This window comes from Poecilia reticulata, chromosome 6 (assembly GCF_904066995.2).
Source record: "Poecilia reticulata chromosome 6, P_reticulata-male-v2, whole genome shotgun sequence".
Classification (NCBI taxonomy): Eukaryota; Metazoa; Chordata; class Actinopteri; order Cyprinodontiformes; family Poeciliidae; genus Poecilia; species Poecilia reticulata.
The window spans coordinates 17,154,033-17,169,733 of NC_088835.1; the positions used below are offsets into that span (position 1 = coordinate 17,154,033).

Sequence of the window (15,701 nt, forward strand, 5' to 3'; positions counted from 1 at the left end):
ACTTTATTTTTCCTGTATTTTTCATTTTCTCCCCAAATTATTTTGAGCCTGTTATTTTAATTGAATTGTGTACAGGTTGCATTTCACATTAAAGCTGAAAAAAGTCTAAATGAATGATCATGGATGTTTTTTCTTTTTTGTTGTTTTTTTTCCCAATCACAAAAAGCAGTTACCTATATGGGGTATAGAATTTTTGTACCAAATGTAATTTACTGACAGATAAATCTATATTTTACTACAAATGTGAGAACCAAATCCATATGAACATGGCTGTGAGATAATGACGCCACACCACAATCTCATTTAAACCCTGAAAACAAATACTACGATTAATATCCATGAGACACACGGATATGCTATGTTCTTGTGGGAAAGGGAATTTCAGTGCAGTCTGTAAATTTCACACTCTGCAGCTCCTCAATTATGATTGTGAGGCTCCCTTCACCAAAGGGCTTGTTTCATGTGCCAGTAGTGCTTGATTGTTAGTCTTTGGGTTAGAATCTGTCCCAGACCTATGAACAATCAGAATTAGTGGTTGTGCATTAAAGCAGAAAAAGAGTGCTGCAGTAATGATACGGATTATTCTAATCCTTCCGATGAATGCATCCACACAGGTAGCGTTCACTGATAGACTGGTTTTAGAAACTTGCATCTCATTATGCTAACCTAAGCGAAAGAATGAAATTGGACCAATCAATATGGTGATTAAAGTGCCTTAGGTATATCAGGAGCACAAAACAACCATGCATGAGGCTAAAGGTTTATTCACACAAAGATTTAGTTCTGCATAATTACCTCCACAGGGATTGTAGTTGATGTGTGTAATCTTCCAATATATGGATATAATAAACACTGCAAAAGTATACTAAGGCAGAAAAGCAAACATGATATTAATGCAGTGTGTTGACTTTTTCTGATACTTCTTTTTGAGGCTTAAGAAGAAAATCCACTGACTGACAAAGTCACTAGTTTTAGATTTTATAGGGACATTTTTTAAGTTACAGTATTAAGGCTTTATAAATCCATTGTAAGTTCATAATTAGAGATGCACGTCAGCCAAGGATCTGACATTATTTCCTTAATCGGCTATGATACATGTACTACTTATAAATGGACAACTCTGACTGTTTTTCATCTAAATCCACATAAACTCATCAATTAAAAAAATGGTTTCACAGTATTTACATAAATATTCCAAAGAAATTTTTATAAAATCATCTAAATTGATTTAAGATGGAGATAGGCACCAGCACCGACCCCAATGGGATAGGGGTGTAAGAAAATGGATGGCTGGATGGATGGAGCTAAATTAATTTATATAAAGCATAAAACCAACAATTATTCATATTACTGCAATATCATAGCATCAATAGCACGTATTTGGTTATTATTTTAATTCTATAATATTAGACAGATATGAGCTCAGAATTTACCATAAACAACATTGCATGTGCCCCGGCTGGTGGTGGAGTGATGGTGTAATTTTTGACGTGCTATTGGTCCCTCAGTATCAAATAAGCATCAAATACAACAACCTGCCTACGTTTATTGATGACCATGTCCATATCCCTTCATGTCTCCTACCGATCCTCTGATAGCTACATCCAAAAGGAAACAGTACCATGTCAAAAAAGCTCCAGTCATTTTCAACTGGTTTACTGTTCTCTGCCTTAATTGGTCTTCATAACCACCAGATCTCAGTCCAACAGAGTTTCTTTGGGATGTGGTAAAATACAAGATCTGCATCATAGATGTGGAAATGACAAATTTATAACAACTGTGTGATGGACATGTGGCAGTACGGACCAAAACCCCTGAAGAATATTTCAAATGTCTTGATCAGTCTATGCCATGAAGAAATGAGTCAACCTTTAAGGCAAACTGAGATCCAATACAGCACTAGTTAGGCGTACCCAGTAAAGTGACCATTACATTTCTGATGCAAGTCAGAGTAATCTTGCAATACTTCAATTTTCTACTGGATTCAAAATTACTACATGTATCAGAAAAACTGTAACACATTTTTCCTAGTTTATATGTCGTAGTCCGTTGGAGGAAAAAGTGAGATTGGAAAAAAATCTACTAAGAAATCATAGTTCAGTAGGAGCTTGCATCTTTAATGATAGCAATCTCTGAATCATAAGGGGGAAAGGTTAAAGTCAAGAAAAAAAATTTTCTGAGATGTATACTACACATAGTTTCCATCTAGTCTACAAACAAACAAAGGATCAGTAGCCCTGATGTTATCTCTAATCCTCTATGGGTTTTTGTTGACCTTTAAGGTAGTGTTTGTTTGGTTTGACGGAGGAATGCTGAAATTTCTGACTAAAATAGCCTGCCAGTGTCCACACTGGCTGACATGCTGGCTGTGAGACACAGGACAGCAAATGACTGCTAATCACGAGGGACAGAAGGGGAGCCAGCTGTCACCATTCCAGCCTCCATTCCCTTTCTGACAGCAGGCAAAGCAACACAGGGGAGTCATACAGCAGATCCCTTTCGTCCCCGATGGGTCACCTTAGATGAATATATAAAGTTAGGAAGGTCATCCAGCAGAGTGAAGCTGACTTAATGTTCAGGCCTTGGTGAAAGAGTTGCCAGCTGACAAGCCTTCTTTTTTTGATCAAATAAATAAGAAAAAAATAACAACATCAATCTTAATGTATTTGCGGTTTCAAACAAAAGTGCAATATGGCAGTGAAATACTGCAACTGTACTTCTGTTGTAGATTCTGCTACTGATTTGTGCTCTCGTGTTTTTTTTATATCACTTTAGGGAGAAAGGCTGTTCTTTTAATGGATTAAGCTCTGAGACATCCTCTATACCCAACTAGATATTTGTTTTATTTTCTTGTTCAAATTAATATATCTAGCTGAGGAAAAAAAAGAACAAAATGCATGGCATAATATAATAATTATATATATAAAAAAAGTTGTCATTGTCTTGCCTTCAAAATTAATCTGGAAGTGAAGCAGGCTTGGGAAAAAATTGTTATCAACAATTCCAGTGTAAAGAGCTCAGAGAGCCAGCTCACGAACAATTTTTTTTCTAACAAATGCAACAGTATGATGTTTCTGGTGACGACTGCTTTCTTCACAGAGATGAGCAGAATATGTTTCATGATGCTAGGAGGCTTGTAGTATCCATTCTTTTCTGCATGCAAGAAAGGGATAACGTTCTAATTGCATGTATCAAAAATTATGATGAATTTAAACTTAGTATGGATCAGGTAATCTCACTATAGAGCTACACACAAGTTTTTACAAGAAAAAAAACTTGTGTGAGGGGTGTGACACGGCACGCAGTGCAAGAATGAGCAGACGCATAGCTGACTGGACACAGCACTTTGCCAGGGAACTATGAGGAATGTCACAAAGTTATGTGTGCACAAAAAGTACACTTTGGTTCACGTCTTCAAATGCAACATTTGGAAGCCTGCTGCACCAATTTGTATGTCGCAGCTTTAGTAATTAAGAAAATAAGGATAAAAATTATTTATGGACACTGAAATTCCCCTACATAACACTGTGTAACAAGTAGGGGTTTTTCGAGACCTCATGGCACAATATCAGAAGTAGATCTTGTTAAAATGTTTTACTACATCTCATCCACATGATGTTTGTCTCAAGCAGCATTACCTAATTGGTGTGTTAGTATACATTTTGGTAAAATTATGGATACAAAGGTAAGTGCGTCAAGCTTTATACTCTGTTGTATCCGTATTTCTGACTCTTAATTTGAAGAAAGAAAGAAAGTAGTAGTTAGGTTGTCTTATTCTGTTGTTGCAGTTGACAAATAAAACCTGCTCACCGGACTCACTGACAACAGCCTTGAAGGAGGTGCTGCCATTTTCATAAATGTAATAACAAAGTGGTGATGAAGTTGGTGTAAAATACATAGCTTACAATTGTAAAGGTATTTTCATTGTTTTTAGATGAATATAAAATGCATTTGATCGTCCTGCATTCAAATAGTGAAACTAATTAAATTGGAACTGGATGATTCTATAACTGACAGATTTTTTTTTTTCAAAGTTTTGTTAAGCATAAGACCTGCCTTACTTTGAGACTGCATGTACGAAAAGTGCAATTTAAAGGTCAAACCCTGAAGTGAATTATTCTGATAACTGATAACTTATTCCTTAAAACAAATGTAGTGATTTGTTAATCTTTTGCTAACTTGTGAAAACAAAAAAGAGGCCATCTAGTTTGATGAATTATGTTGTCCAAATATCATTGTCTTATTCACAACAACCTGATATTTTGTATCACTGCTTCTCATGGGTTAACTGTATTACCATACCTCTACCTGACAATACTGAAAAATAAATAATACCTAACCCTGTGACAGCTTGTACATTAAAAACATATTCCTTGCAGTCAAGTTAATACGCTCCTGGGTTGTTCTAATTTTTTATTTATATGATGACAAAAAAATCAACAATTGTGCATGCAAGTATGTAATTAATATTGCATATTCTTTGGTCAACAAAAAGTTTTAGGATGAATGTGCTTTAGACAAATCTGTGGAAGTGTGATGAAGGCTCAAAAGACATAACACACCAGTACCAGACAAAAAAACAGCAGAATAATGAAACAATAAAGAGCCGAGAGAACCTATCTGTTGCCTCATAGTATATTAAAAAAGATCAGTTCAAAACCAATCAATAATGAGCTATACTCAAAACCTTTCCCCACTTCATTTCACCCCCTTGTTTCTGCTGTCTACTTCTATCCATTTACACTGGAGTTCATAAAATATTTCACGCCATGATTTATTGATCAGACAAGCACAGAGACTGGTCAGAACACATACAATATAATCTTATACAGCCAACACTATAAAGTCCATTTAGCACACCAACACTGTATTGGTGAAACCCATTAAACAAATAGAGGGGTATTGTTAGACTTTGAAATGATGAGGTAAGAATCACATTAATAGCTGTCAAAGCTGCTCTGTCACTGGGCTCTGAAACGTGACTCCAGTCATGAGGCTTTGTTTAACGACTATGGGAACCAGAACCACGCTCAATCTCAGGCCATCTCAGAGCCATTTAACTATATCTGGAAAACCCCCCAATAAAACCACGACGGACACTGTGACAACATGCCTTCACCTCTCCTTTCTGCTCCAACGACATGCAAACATAAGCACAAACACACAACACCGATTGAGTCAGGTGGGCTTGTTTCAGCAAAGCCACTGTGCAGAAATACAAAGAACAATGAGCAGAGCGAGAATGTAATTATTTTATCCAGTCCACTGAATGACCCAAATACCCCGTGCCAGGGACAATATGAAAGCATTCAAATCACCTGGCGTATGTGTGCAAAGTTTCTAAAATGTAGGACACGTTCATACACGGTAATGGCGTAAACTAAACACACCATGTGCTGCGTAACTACAAAATTTAAAAGTCATTGTCAAGATGGAGAAATAAATACAGCCAAAATAATGTTCTGTTTGCCATCTGTGCAAATGTCACAATGGTGTTTAACATCCTAATGAATGTAGCCTAGGATTTACAGCCGTCACTTTCTTTTCTTTTATGACCTCAATGTTCAACTAGAACACACTGGGTGGCAAAAATGTATTCGGCGCAGACGTGGTGTTTTTGGTGCATGACTATAATGAAAAGTGCCACAGCAAACAGCGCCACAAGATAATACTGTTGACTGTTAACAGCTGTGCAGATTTCTAACTTCCAAATTGACCTGAATGACAGAGCAACACATGCAATCAAACACAATATGTGGCTTATGTCCTTACCTTACCATTGGTTAACTACCACAAATACTCTTCAACATTACTAAAGCACGCAGCATTGAAGGACAATGCTACCATAATCCCATTAAGAAGAAAATTATCATCTTAGTGAATCCTTATGGAAAATGCTGGTGTGCCAACACTGAAAATACAAGACCAGGTTTTGACACATTAAGCAATCAAGAGTGTATTTAACCCAACGGGTCATGAAGGAGACATTTTAAAGAAAAAATGTGTTTCAAATGATTGAAGTTTAACATAGGAACTGTAATGATAACCTTTTATTATTGTAAATTTTGATTTGAAAATTAAAAATGTATTAAGTGGTCAGTGTGTAGAACAAGGACACTGCTCCAGAGCTATAAGGCAGTAACATCAATATGACCCTCATCAGAACCTATTAGCTTAACTGTCAGTTAAGGTTCATATGCAGCTCATTTGGCAAAGGACATGAGGACCCAGTGGGTCAGGAAACACTGGCAAGAGAGGCTAAAGCGCCCTCCGTCTTTTTGTTTATTTATGCCTAATCTGACATGTGCACTTGATGGGTGCATTAATATGGAGTTACATCAATACTAAACTAAGTTAAATTATTAACATTTTTATTAAATGGCTGGTTTCCCAATCTGTCAAAATTTGATCTTAGGCACGAGCCGTTAAACTTTTCATGCAGCAATGTCCATTTTCCAGACTATAAATAGCTTTTTCTCATGCTGATGCACATGAGTCACTAACTGAGTTTCCATTGACCATGTGATTTCTCAACTTGGCATTTTGAAAAGAAATTAGCTTAATGAAAACACTCCAATTCAGAAAAAAAAAAAAACTGTAGATTTTCGCTCAAAAGTGAGGCGATTTCTTTGGTATTATCAGAATTGGTTTATTTAGCAAAACTGCAATGAAATCACTATTCTTGCATCACATGAGTCACATAACCAACAACCAGATGTTTCCAACGGCACAAACCACGAAGAAGATAAGTTGGAGGATTGCAGAGCAGCATGTTTATTAATGACTTTTCATGTGAACAAACTTATTCACATGTGATTTTAATTGCTTTTGGCAAATGGAATTGAATGGTTCAAAACTGCAAGAATACATGTTGAGGTTAGTGAGCAGTACAGTTATGTCTCCATGCCCTATTTGCCAAGGAGATGAATATAAATGACTTTGTATGTAGACTTTTTTTGGTGCAACGCTTCATCCAAAGCAACCCCCTCCCAACACCCTGGATTTATCCTGCATGCATCTCCCCTTCACTTCGCACTTCACCAGCAGAGCTGAGTCATTTCTGACCACCCTAATTTAGACCCAAAGTTGAAACATTCCACAAGTTTGTTAAAAAGCAACCGGAAACGTCACTGGAGAATATAATTAACATGGACCAGGTGCTCTTCATGTCTGACACTTTCTAAATACATGTGACTTTCAGTCCAGTGCAACTTCTACGCTTTGTTCCTCGTTTCCTTTTTTTTTTTTAAGATCTGGAGATTTTTATTTATTTATTTATTGAGGTTTCCTTTAAGTAGAACAGATTGTGACATTATGCAAATGAGAAGTTCAGCCTGACATCCAATAACTGAGGTGCAACCAAGTGTTTCAAAAATGTAGTTCAAAGCTTTTTAGTAATGATTGAAAGGCATGGAAACAATTCAGCATCATGAGTGCCCATTACTCTCCTTCAACCGCTCTCGCACTGCAATAAAGCAAGCGGTGGGCTTAATCCTTTCAAAAGGAAAAATATACAAAAATTTGAATTGTTTCCTTGTGTTTTTTTTTTAAACACAACAAAAATAATTTTGAATGGAACAACTGTGCTTTTTATTTTTCCACATGCACTTTTGAGGCTGCATCCATGTCCTGCTCTATCACCTGATCTACTGCTGTAAATTGTAAGGTGAAATCTAAACCACACTTCTAAAAGGTTCCTCTTTTTGTGATATGGAATTTATATATGCAATCTAATTTGTGGTGAGATAAGATAAAGATTGTGATTTTCGACAATAAACATTTCAAGATGACTCGCTGTTAAAGAATGAATATAATGTGGGTAAGCCCCTCCTGCCTACTGTAAAGGGGGAATTTGGGATGTGTGGGCCTGTTTCTTCTTCAAAGCCCTGTGAACTTTGTTTGACTGCAGGACATCACAAACTTATAAAAATTCAAGTACATTTTAACTGTTAAAAACAATAGACTACAACAATGGGTTTATATTGAATCTTTCAGAACTATAGTGATCCAGAGCATATGGCAAAAAGAGCTCACCGGATACAAAATCAACCTTCTTCCAGGACCAAGATCTAAAACCAATGCGAAACCTCTACGGTGAGTTGAAGAGAGGAAAGAATTAGGTCCAAACCAGAACTCCAAATATTCTTCTGGCTTTGTGAAATGTAGTAGAATAAGACCAAAGTTCTGTCCTGATTGTAAAAGACAGTTGTACTGTTCCATCAACAGCAGGACTGAGTCCATTTTGTTAAAAACTGTTATTTCCTAGAGTGGAAAATATGTCCTGCACTGCGTATCCTAAACTCTTTGCATCCATTCATATAAACAGATGATCTGGTGATGTGGTTCTCACACAGTGGGAGTTCTTGAGCTGTCTTTAGTGGCACCCAGAAACAATTTGGGCTGAACTGTTTGCAGCATTAATACAAACAAACTGTGGAGTAGAACTAATAGATTGTGACATGTAAAAAGACCAATTGTTCAAGCACATTGATCTTCACTTTGTTGGAAACTTCATAAAAGAGAAGTGCATAGAGAATATTTCTAGAACTTCAAGTACAAATGTATCTGGACAACAGTGAACCAGTAACAAGTGTTTGTGCCTTATGCTGTGTTTCATTTACAGCTGCACTCAGAACTTGGATGTAGAAATGGCTTCATTCCAACTTCCAGGTATAAGGATGAAAGCCAGCTATTTTTGCTAATTGCTGCATTAAGAACTTCAGTCATCAGGCTAACTACTATTATCAATGAATCATCAATGATGAACTCAAAATGATGATATTCTGCAAAATCTCAGAAACTCTTAGTAGGGTTGATATTGTTACTCTTGCTGTTTGAACTATTCTCTATGCAACTGGTTCAGTGTGACAATCAATAAATGCTGCGTTTAAGTTTTAGCATTTTCAGTTGAAATATTGTGTGTTTTAGAAGCAGTTGCACTACTAAAAGTAATAATATCTTTGATACGTTTTAGTTTCAGGTTAGTATTGGTTTTGTGGTAAATTTATTGTGTCTTTACACCACAAAAAAAAAAAAAAAAACTGAATATGTAAACACAAAACATAAAAATCAACACACAATATGGCTGAGAATTACAAATAGCTTTTTGCACTTGCAATTTCCAACTTTACAAAACTTCTAACTTTAAAATATAGAATTCAAAGTAAGAATGAGAAGCAAAATTAAAGACATCGAATTAATTCATTCTAAAATGTCTGGTCATTATGGTGACACTGCCATGAATTTGTACTTGCTACAAGACCTATAGCCTATAGGTAGTCTTATCAACAACAAGCTAATGTTTGCAAACAGACCAAAAGGAAATTGGAGACTAACACATATATGACACAGACAAGCAAACTCTCAATATGTTGCCAGACATAATAAGCCGTCACTTCTCTTGTTCTACCATCTTTTTGATGGGTTTCAGTTTGAAGAAACGCTGTCTTTTAAGTTCAAGCCAACTTCTCAGAAGACAAAAGCAGCAGCTCCCTGAAGCAGATTTGTCCTCTTCCCACCCTCACTGATGCGTGTCTGCGCCGTGATAACAACCTCAGTTCCTCTCAGCGCTTTAGCAAAACTTACCAGCAGTTCTCGAGCCTGACCCCGAACCAAGCAGAAGGTACCAGATCCACATCGTATGCTCGCTCTTTTCTCAACCCGTCGTCGGCCTGGTTTTGTTTGTCCTGCCCCGCGACGGGGCCAGAATCCGGGGGCAAAAAGAAGAAGAAAAAAAATAATAATACTAAAACAAACAAACTTCTCCGATGCTGAAACTCCTCTAAAGTTGGACTTTTGTAGCTTCCGACGGAACGATGAGCGCGTTTAGTTCGGTAGGAGTCGGATCGCGTTAGCAGAGTGGCACCGAGTCCGGTTTGTGGAGACTGGGACGAGAGAAGCTCACAAGTCGGAGCTGAGGGGGCTTCGGGGTGGCGGGCTGGCTGGCTCTGCCGTCGGTCGGTGCTGAGAGGGAGGCGGAGCCGGAGGCAAAGTACTGGAGAGCATAGGTCGGCGTGTCCGGGTCAGGGGCTCTCAAACTGAGGTCTGAGGACTGCTAACCCCCGCAAAATGAATGAATGACTGAATGAATAAACTCATTAATAAACTTTAACCTGCAGACAGCTTAGGGGGGGGAACATAAAACTCTCACAATCTTTCACTTTTCTGAAGTCTGGTTTCCATTAAAGCATTTAAAGCGATCATTTATAGCCACCCGCCTAATATCGTGTCGCTCTCCCTACATGGCAAAACAGCCCCGACCTGTTAATGCACTAAAATGTTAGCACTTAGTGAAGTACAACCCAAAGATGCTCGATTGGGTTGAGTTCTAGAGGACTCCTCGTGTCAAGCTTGTTCTACACATCAAAATATTTTTAGGCATTTTTGATCATTTCATGAAAGGCTGTAGCTATATGCTCTGCAACTATGCTTTGAAAGGTGGGATGTGTGCCACGATTAAAAAAAAAAAAAAAAAACACATAAAAATGGATGGGAGGACCTTTCCAACATACTGCCTCTGCTGCCTTGGCTTGTTCCTGGTACCATGTGTTTTCCAGACAAGTTGTGTGCATCCAGCTGTCTGTGTGAAAGAAGCTTCTTTTCCCTTCCTCTATGGTCCAGTTTTGATACACATGTTCTCTTGGAGGTGGACAGGGGTCAGCATTGATAGTCTGACTGGTCAATAACTCTGAAACCTTTATGTCAGAATCACCAATTATTTGTTCAATACCAGCTTCCTTTCCTGCCATGTGTGACTTGGACAAGATACTCAATGCAAAGTTATCTTTTTTAAAGAGGAATATAATACTTCTGTCTAATTTAAGTAATACTCTTACAAGTAAAATTGTCATTTCTCTTATCATATGTTATGTTTTATCTTGTGGATTTATGTTTTCTAACTTCTGCTTTACAGTAAATGTATCAGGGAGGATAAAAGACCAAGCTGACCTGAACTTGCTTGTTTTTCTTCTACACACATAGGGGGTAGTTGTCAATAAAGAACCCATGCAGTGCTTGATATGTTCTCTTAAGACTGTAAAAATATATGTATTTACATTTACAATCACCAGGCAATGTGTAAGAAATGCATATGAGTTTTAAAAGTCTTTATAACCATGGAACCTTTACATTTTTCTGGTCTCAAATAATCACATATTTTAGTTGGATTTTATATGATGGACAAATGCTAGATATACAATCATAATGTGAAACAGAGAACAACTAACTATACTAAATCCTTTTCTTAAGTCAAATGTTTTGTAAATTTTTTTTTGCAAGTAAAACTATGAAAACTGTTATATACGCTTATACTCAGATATGCCTAAATACAATCCAATGCAAGGTTTGTTAGACACCATTAGTTAATATAACTAATACCGAGAAACATGACTGACAGGTCGGAGGTAGATTGAAACCATGGTTACATCTTTACACCAAAGAGTATGGCATAACTGCAAGACTTCCAAAGACATGGCTGTCTATGTAAACTGACAGGCCTGGGAGAGTGTGTATAAATCAGAGAAGCAGGCAAGAGGCCCATGGTAATTTATTCCTTAATTCACTCCTCAAATTTGATCTTCATGGAAGAGTGGCGAGAAGAAAGTCATTTATAAAAAAAAAAAAAAAGCACAAGATGTCCTTTTTGCATTTGACAACAATGTAGGGAACACAGCCAACATGCTGAACAAGGTGCGAGACTCACAACCCTGAATGTAATATCTCCATTGTGGAAGAGGGTGTAAGGAGTAACACACGATGTGGAGATAACTTGCTGTTTTGGAATATTGAGGAGCTAGGTCAGAGTTGAGGAGAAGAGTGTACATTGATGTGAAGAATACCATGTCCCCGATGGAGGCAGCCACCATCACCCCTTTAAAATCCCAGAACAGTAAAATAAAGTTTGGGGTGTAGAATGACAAAATGTGTAAATCTCCTATAACTATGAACACTTTAACAAGGCACTGTCTATACAAGGTAGAAGGTAGGGAAAGGAAGTATTCCCAAGCTTTATATTTATGTTTAAATGTAATTTAGGTTGAACCCTATCGTAGAAAGTCAGGGGGAGGAACAGAAAAACGAGAGGATTCACCTATCAGGCCCCTCTCCTCTTTATCATACAACTGCAGCTGTGGGCAGACACACTACCTTGCTTCAAACAAACCCTGCTCCTTTTGACAGAATGCTAACCTGGAGGCATGTGATTGGGATGAGTCCCAATATCTAACTCCTTTAGCTCACTTTATATTCATTCGCAGGCTACGCTATCAAGCCCAAGTCTTGTGCAGGCTCACACTCTGAAGGAAGGGTCTTGGCACGTCAGCCTAATCTGTCAAAACTTTGTCAAAGATCCCAGTTTGATAGCTTCTGCAATGGCCTCATTGTCCTCCACTCCCCCCATTGCTGCCTGCAGGGCCTCATGTATTATTGTGTTCTTATTATGTTACAGTGAGTGCTGATGGGAGATGAGGGAGTGCAAGCACAGAGTAACCACTCCTGTCTTCAGTCTACAGTTGGCAGACATTAATTTTTCAGTGATTACCAGAGTTAACAAAGGCAGACACAAGTCTCCTTAACACAAATCCCGGATACAATCATCCACTAGTTTAACTGAATGCTTGTTGAGGAGGAAGAAGCTTTGTCAGTCAGCGTTAAATGTATTTTATTCTGCTCCCCTGGAGTTATCATTAATGTTAATGCTGAGCTATCTCAAAATTACACAGCCTGATCCAGTAACCAGAACAGAACAATCTTTTGGGGGTGTGTTTTTTTTTTTTTTTTGTGGGGGCTGGTGGGTCTGTACAAAAGGACTAACAGCAGAAATGTGCTTGAATGCATTCCTGATTGACATTGTGTTCCACTAATGCCCATCAAATAGCTTAGGACATCTATAAACAGCACGGACCTAATTAGCTACTGGCCAACAAATGGACTCATTAAGAGACATTAAGCTCTAATATGCTGGCTGTTATTGAGTTAATCGCTGAAGAAACCCAATTAGAGACCGAATTTGAAGAATGGCTCTGAGGTAGTGCAACAATCTGATTGGCAAAAAAGGCAGAGGAACCTGGGATGGCTTTGCCTGCGGGCGAGTGGCGGCACAGAGAGAAAGATCCAGCCTCAGATTAAGCGTGAGGTACGAGAATGTGTACAGGAGCAACACAAAACAAAGCCTTCCTGGGTGTGTGCATGTGTTGGAGTAGAGAAAGACAAGGGCTTTTTCAGAAAGGCAGGGAAAAGGATGAATATACTAGGATGCAAAAAAGTGTGATGAAGAAGGTGAAAAAGAAGGGGAAAAAACTGAAAAGAAAAAAGAAATCATCCTTTGATATGAGATAAGTCAGAGAAGGAAGGTGCTTACCCAGAATTCCCCCACCTTACTAAAGAATAAATTGCATGCTTCAGACTACGAGTGAAAGCAAAGATATTCAAATTTCAGCAAAAAAACAACGAAAAAAAAGCTGAAATCCCTGCCACTCAAAAATTTGATAACAATATATCAGAGTGTCTAAGCGAAATATGGGCTGGGGAGTAAAAGGGGGAAATATAGCTTTTGTGCTCTTAAGGATGACATGTCCTTGTCATAGCAGACAGCTATCGAGGTAGTTGTGAAATGCCAAGGCCCCTCGAGGACTGTCACACGCAGGTTCACTCTCCGCTGGGAGCCTGTTGACATTCGTTGTACATTTTTAATAACCAGTGCACCAGTGTGAAGCATGTTGTTGTTTGTGAGTGAGTGCATGGTTCTGAAATGGCAGTATGACAGGAGACAGGACCCGTCATGTTACAAGGCTGTAATGAATTCTGTAGCATTCTCAGCTTCGCCCTTCAAGAATCCGATTAAAATTTTGAAGAGTCTGAACAGTCCATTTGTAGCTATTCCTGAGCAACACTGCACATAAATAACATGAAACTTGCCCTTGTCCATATACATTTCCAATTAAATCATCGTCAGCACAAATATATTCTGGGATTTCGTCTAGAATAGCGGTTCTCAACGTGAGCGGTATCGCCCCCCAGGGGGCGTTCAGAGGACGGCTGGGGGCGCTGGCGGACATTTTTACAAAAGGGGGGCGCTGGGATGCCTTTGGGGTTCATTTGGTCGAAGGTAAACTTTATTCCTTAAATGCACAACAATACCAGTTTAGACTTTAAGCAACTTGGTAAAACTGTACTGTGTAACGTTAAACCATGCTTGGCTGCAACTGTATCGATGGCAGCTCTTCTTCTTCTATTCAGTGTTTGTTAGCTTCTGTTAGCTTCTTGGCGCAGCTCCATTCTCCTGCTACTGGTAGCTAAAATCACAATACCTTCACTGTGATACCAGTGGGTGATACCATGATAGAGAGCGTTCATTTTATAGCGTTAACACCGGTGCTGTAAGTGGTCCGGTATGAAAAGGGGGTGATAGAACAACGGTACCACAGCACTTTTAAATTTCAATAATCAGAATGCAGAAATTGTTTCCGTTGTTTTAAAATGTTTATGTCTATCTGCCTTTTCCCCATCGATACGCTTCCCGACTGCCCTGCACCTTAGGGGCTTAAAAAAAAAAGAGGCACACATTGTGCAAAACTCTGAAACAGGAGAAGCGGGACATAAAACGGAGCGACAAACTAGATGTGAATTATGGCATAAAAACAGAGAATCCGACGCTGAACAGTAAAAAATATTAACACATGATGTGAAACACATGACGAATAGGCAGCGCAGCAGGTGAAGAGTTTACTGATGATGAGCGTCAAACTATAAAATAAATCTAGCAACAAGAAAGACACTAAAGTGGACATTGCAATAAACCAAGAGAGGATAATACTAATCAAAGGAAATTAAATGGAAATGAATGAAGAGGAATAAACTGGTATGGCAAGACCTTTCGAGCAATAATTAATACAGAGGACTGTATAGCAAGAATAAACAGACACTATTTCCAGATAAAAGATAAAATAATATTATTGAAATGCCATGGGTTTGTTGAGACCATATCTAGTACTGAGAATGAATATATCTTACAGACCATAACAGTAAAGAACTGATCACTTATTTATGTTTTTAATTAGATTTGATATATTTCTTCAATATTATTTTTCATGTCAGTGTTAATGTCATGAGGCTGATGACTCCATGACACTTTCAATTTGACTCATTAGGATTTGATTAAGAACCAGATTTGTTCTTTGTAATTTCTGCCCAGTAAAACTATTAATCTATAAATCAATAGACAGGTCTGTATAAAGATATAATCCATGTTTCTGTCTCATATTTGTATGGCATTAAAAGGATCTGGAACTTTTGTTTTTCCACTGAAAGCTCTGGTTTGAACAATAAATGCCATATGGGTGAAGTTTTATGGATGATACTCTGATGTCCCATTCTCCTGAAGGCAGCACAGAGCTGCACCACCAGAAACCGACAGAAACACTGAAGAGAAGAAGAGCCATGATTAATGTAGTTACAGTTCTATCCATGTTTTAATGTTGCAGAGCTCAGTCGTTTTGCAAATAGTTCAAAGTTTAAACTGGCATTGCTGTACATCTTTTATCTGCTCTGATTTAACAACTAGAAAATGGCACAAAATAAGAATATTTTTTCCACTCTGATTGGCTGCTGTTAGGCCTACCAATTTTAAGTTGAATGTTCATTGCATTTTTTGTAGACGCCTGTGAAAATAATTTCTATTCCTATGGCTTTTTTGTTCTCTGGGA

General features: G+C 38.0%; 1 protein-coding gene across 2 annotated transcripts in view; it reads right to left on the reverse strand.

The window, feature by feature from the left end:
* The window catches only part of ldlrad3 (low density lipoprotein receptor class A domain containing 3), a 107,446-nt gene extending 96,916 nt beyond the window's left edge, over positions 1 to 10,530 (reverse strand). Inside the window, exon 1 of one of the 2 annotated variants that reach the window (XM_081608052.1) lies at positions 9,586 to 10,530. Coding sequence is in view for 1 of the 2 variants with exons in the window: in XM_008411524.2 (XP_008409746.2) it covers positions 9,586 to 9,637 (52 nt within the window). In the remaining variant the exon portion in view is untranslated. The remainder of the gene's footprint in view (positions 1 to 9,585) is intronic. The other variant, XM_008411524.2, reaches the window with a different exon arrangement.
* Positions 10,531 to 15,701: the final 5,171 nt, after the last annotated feature.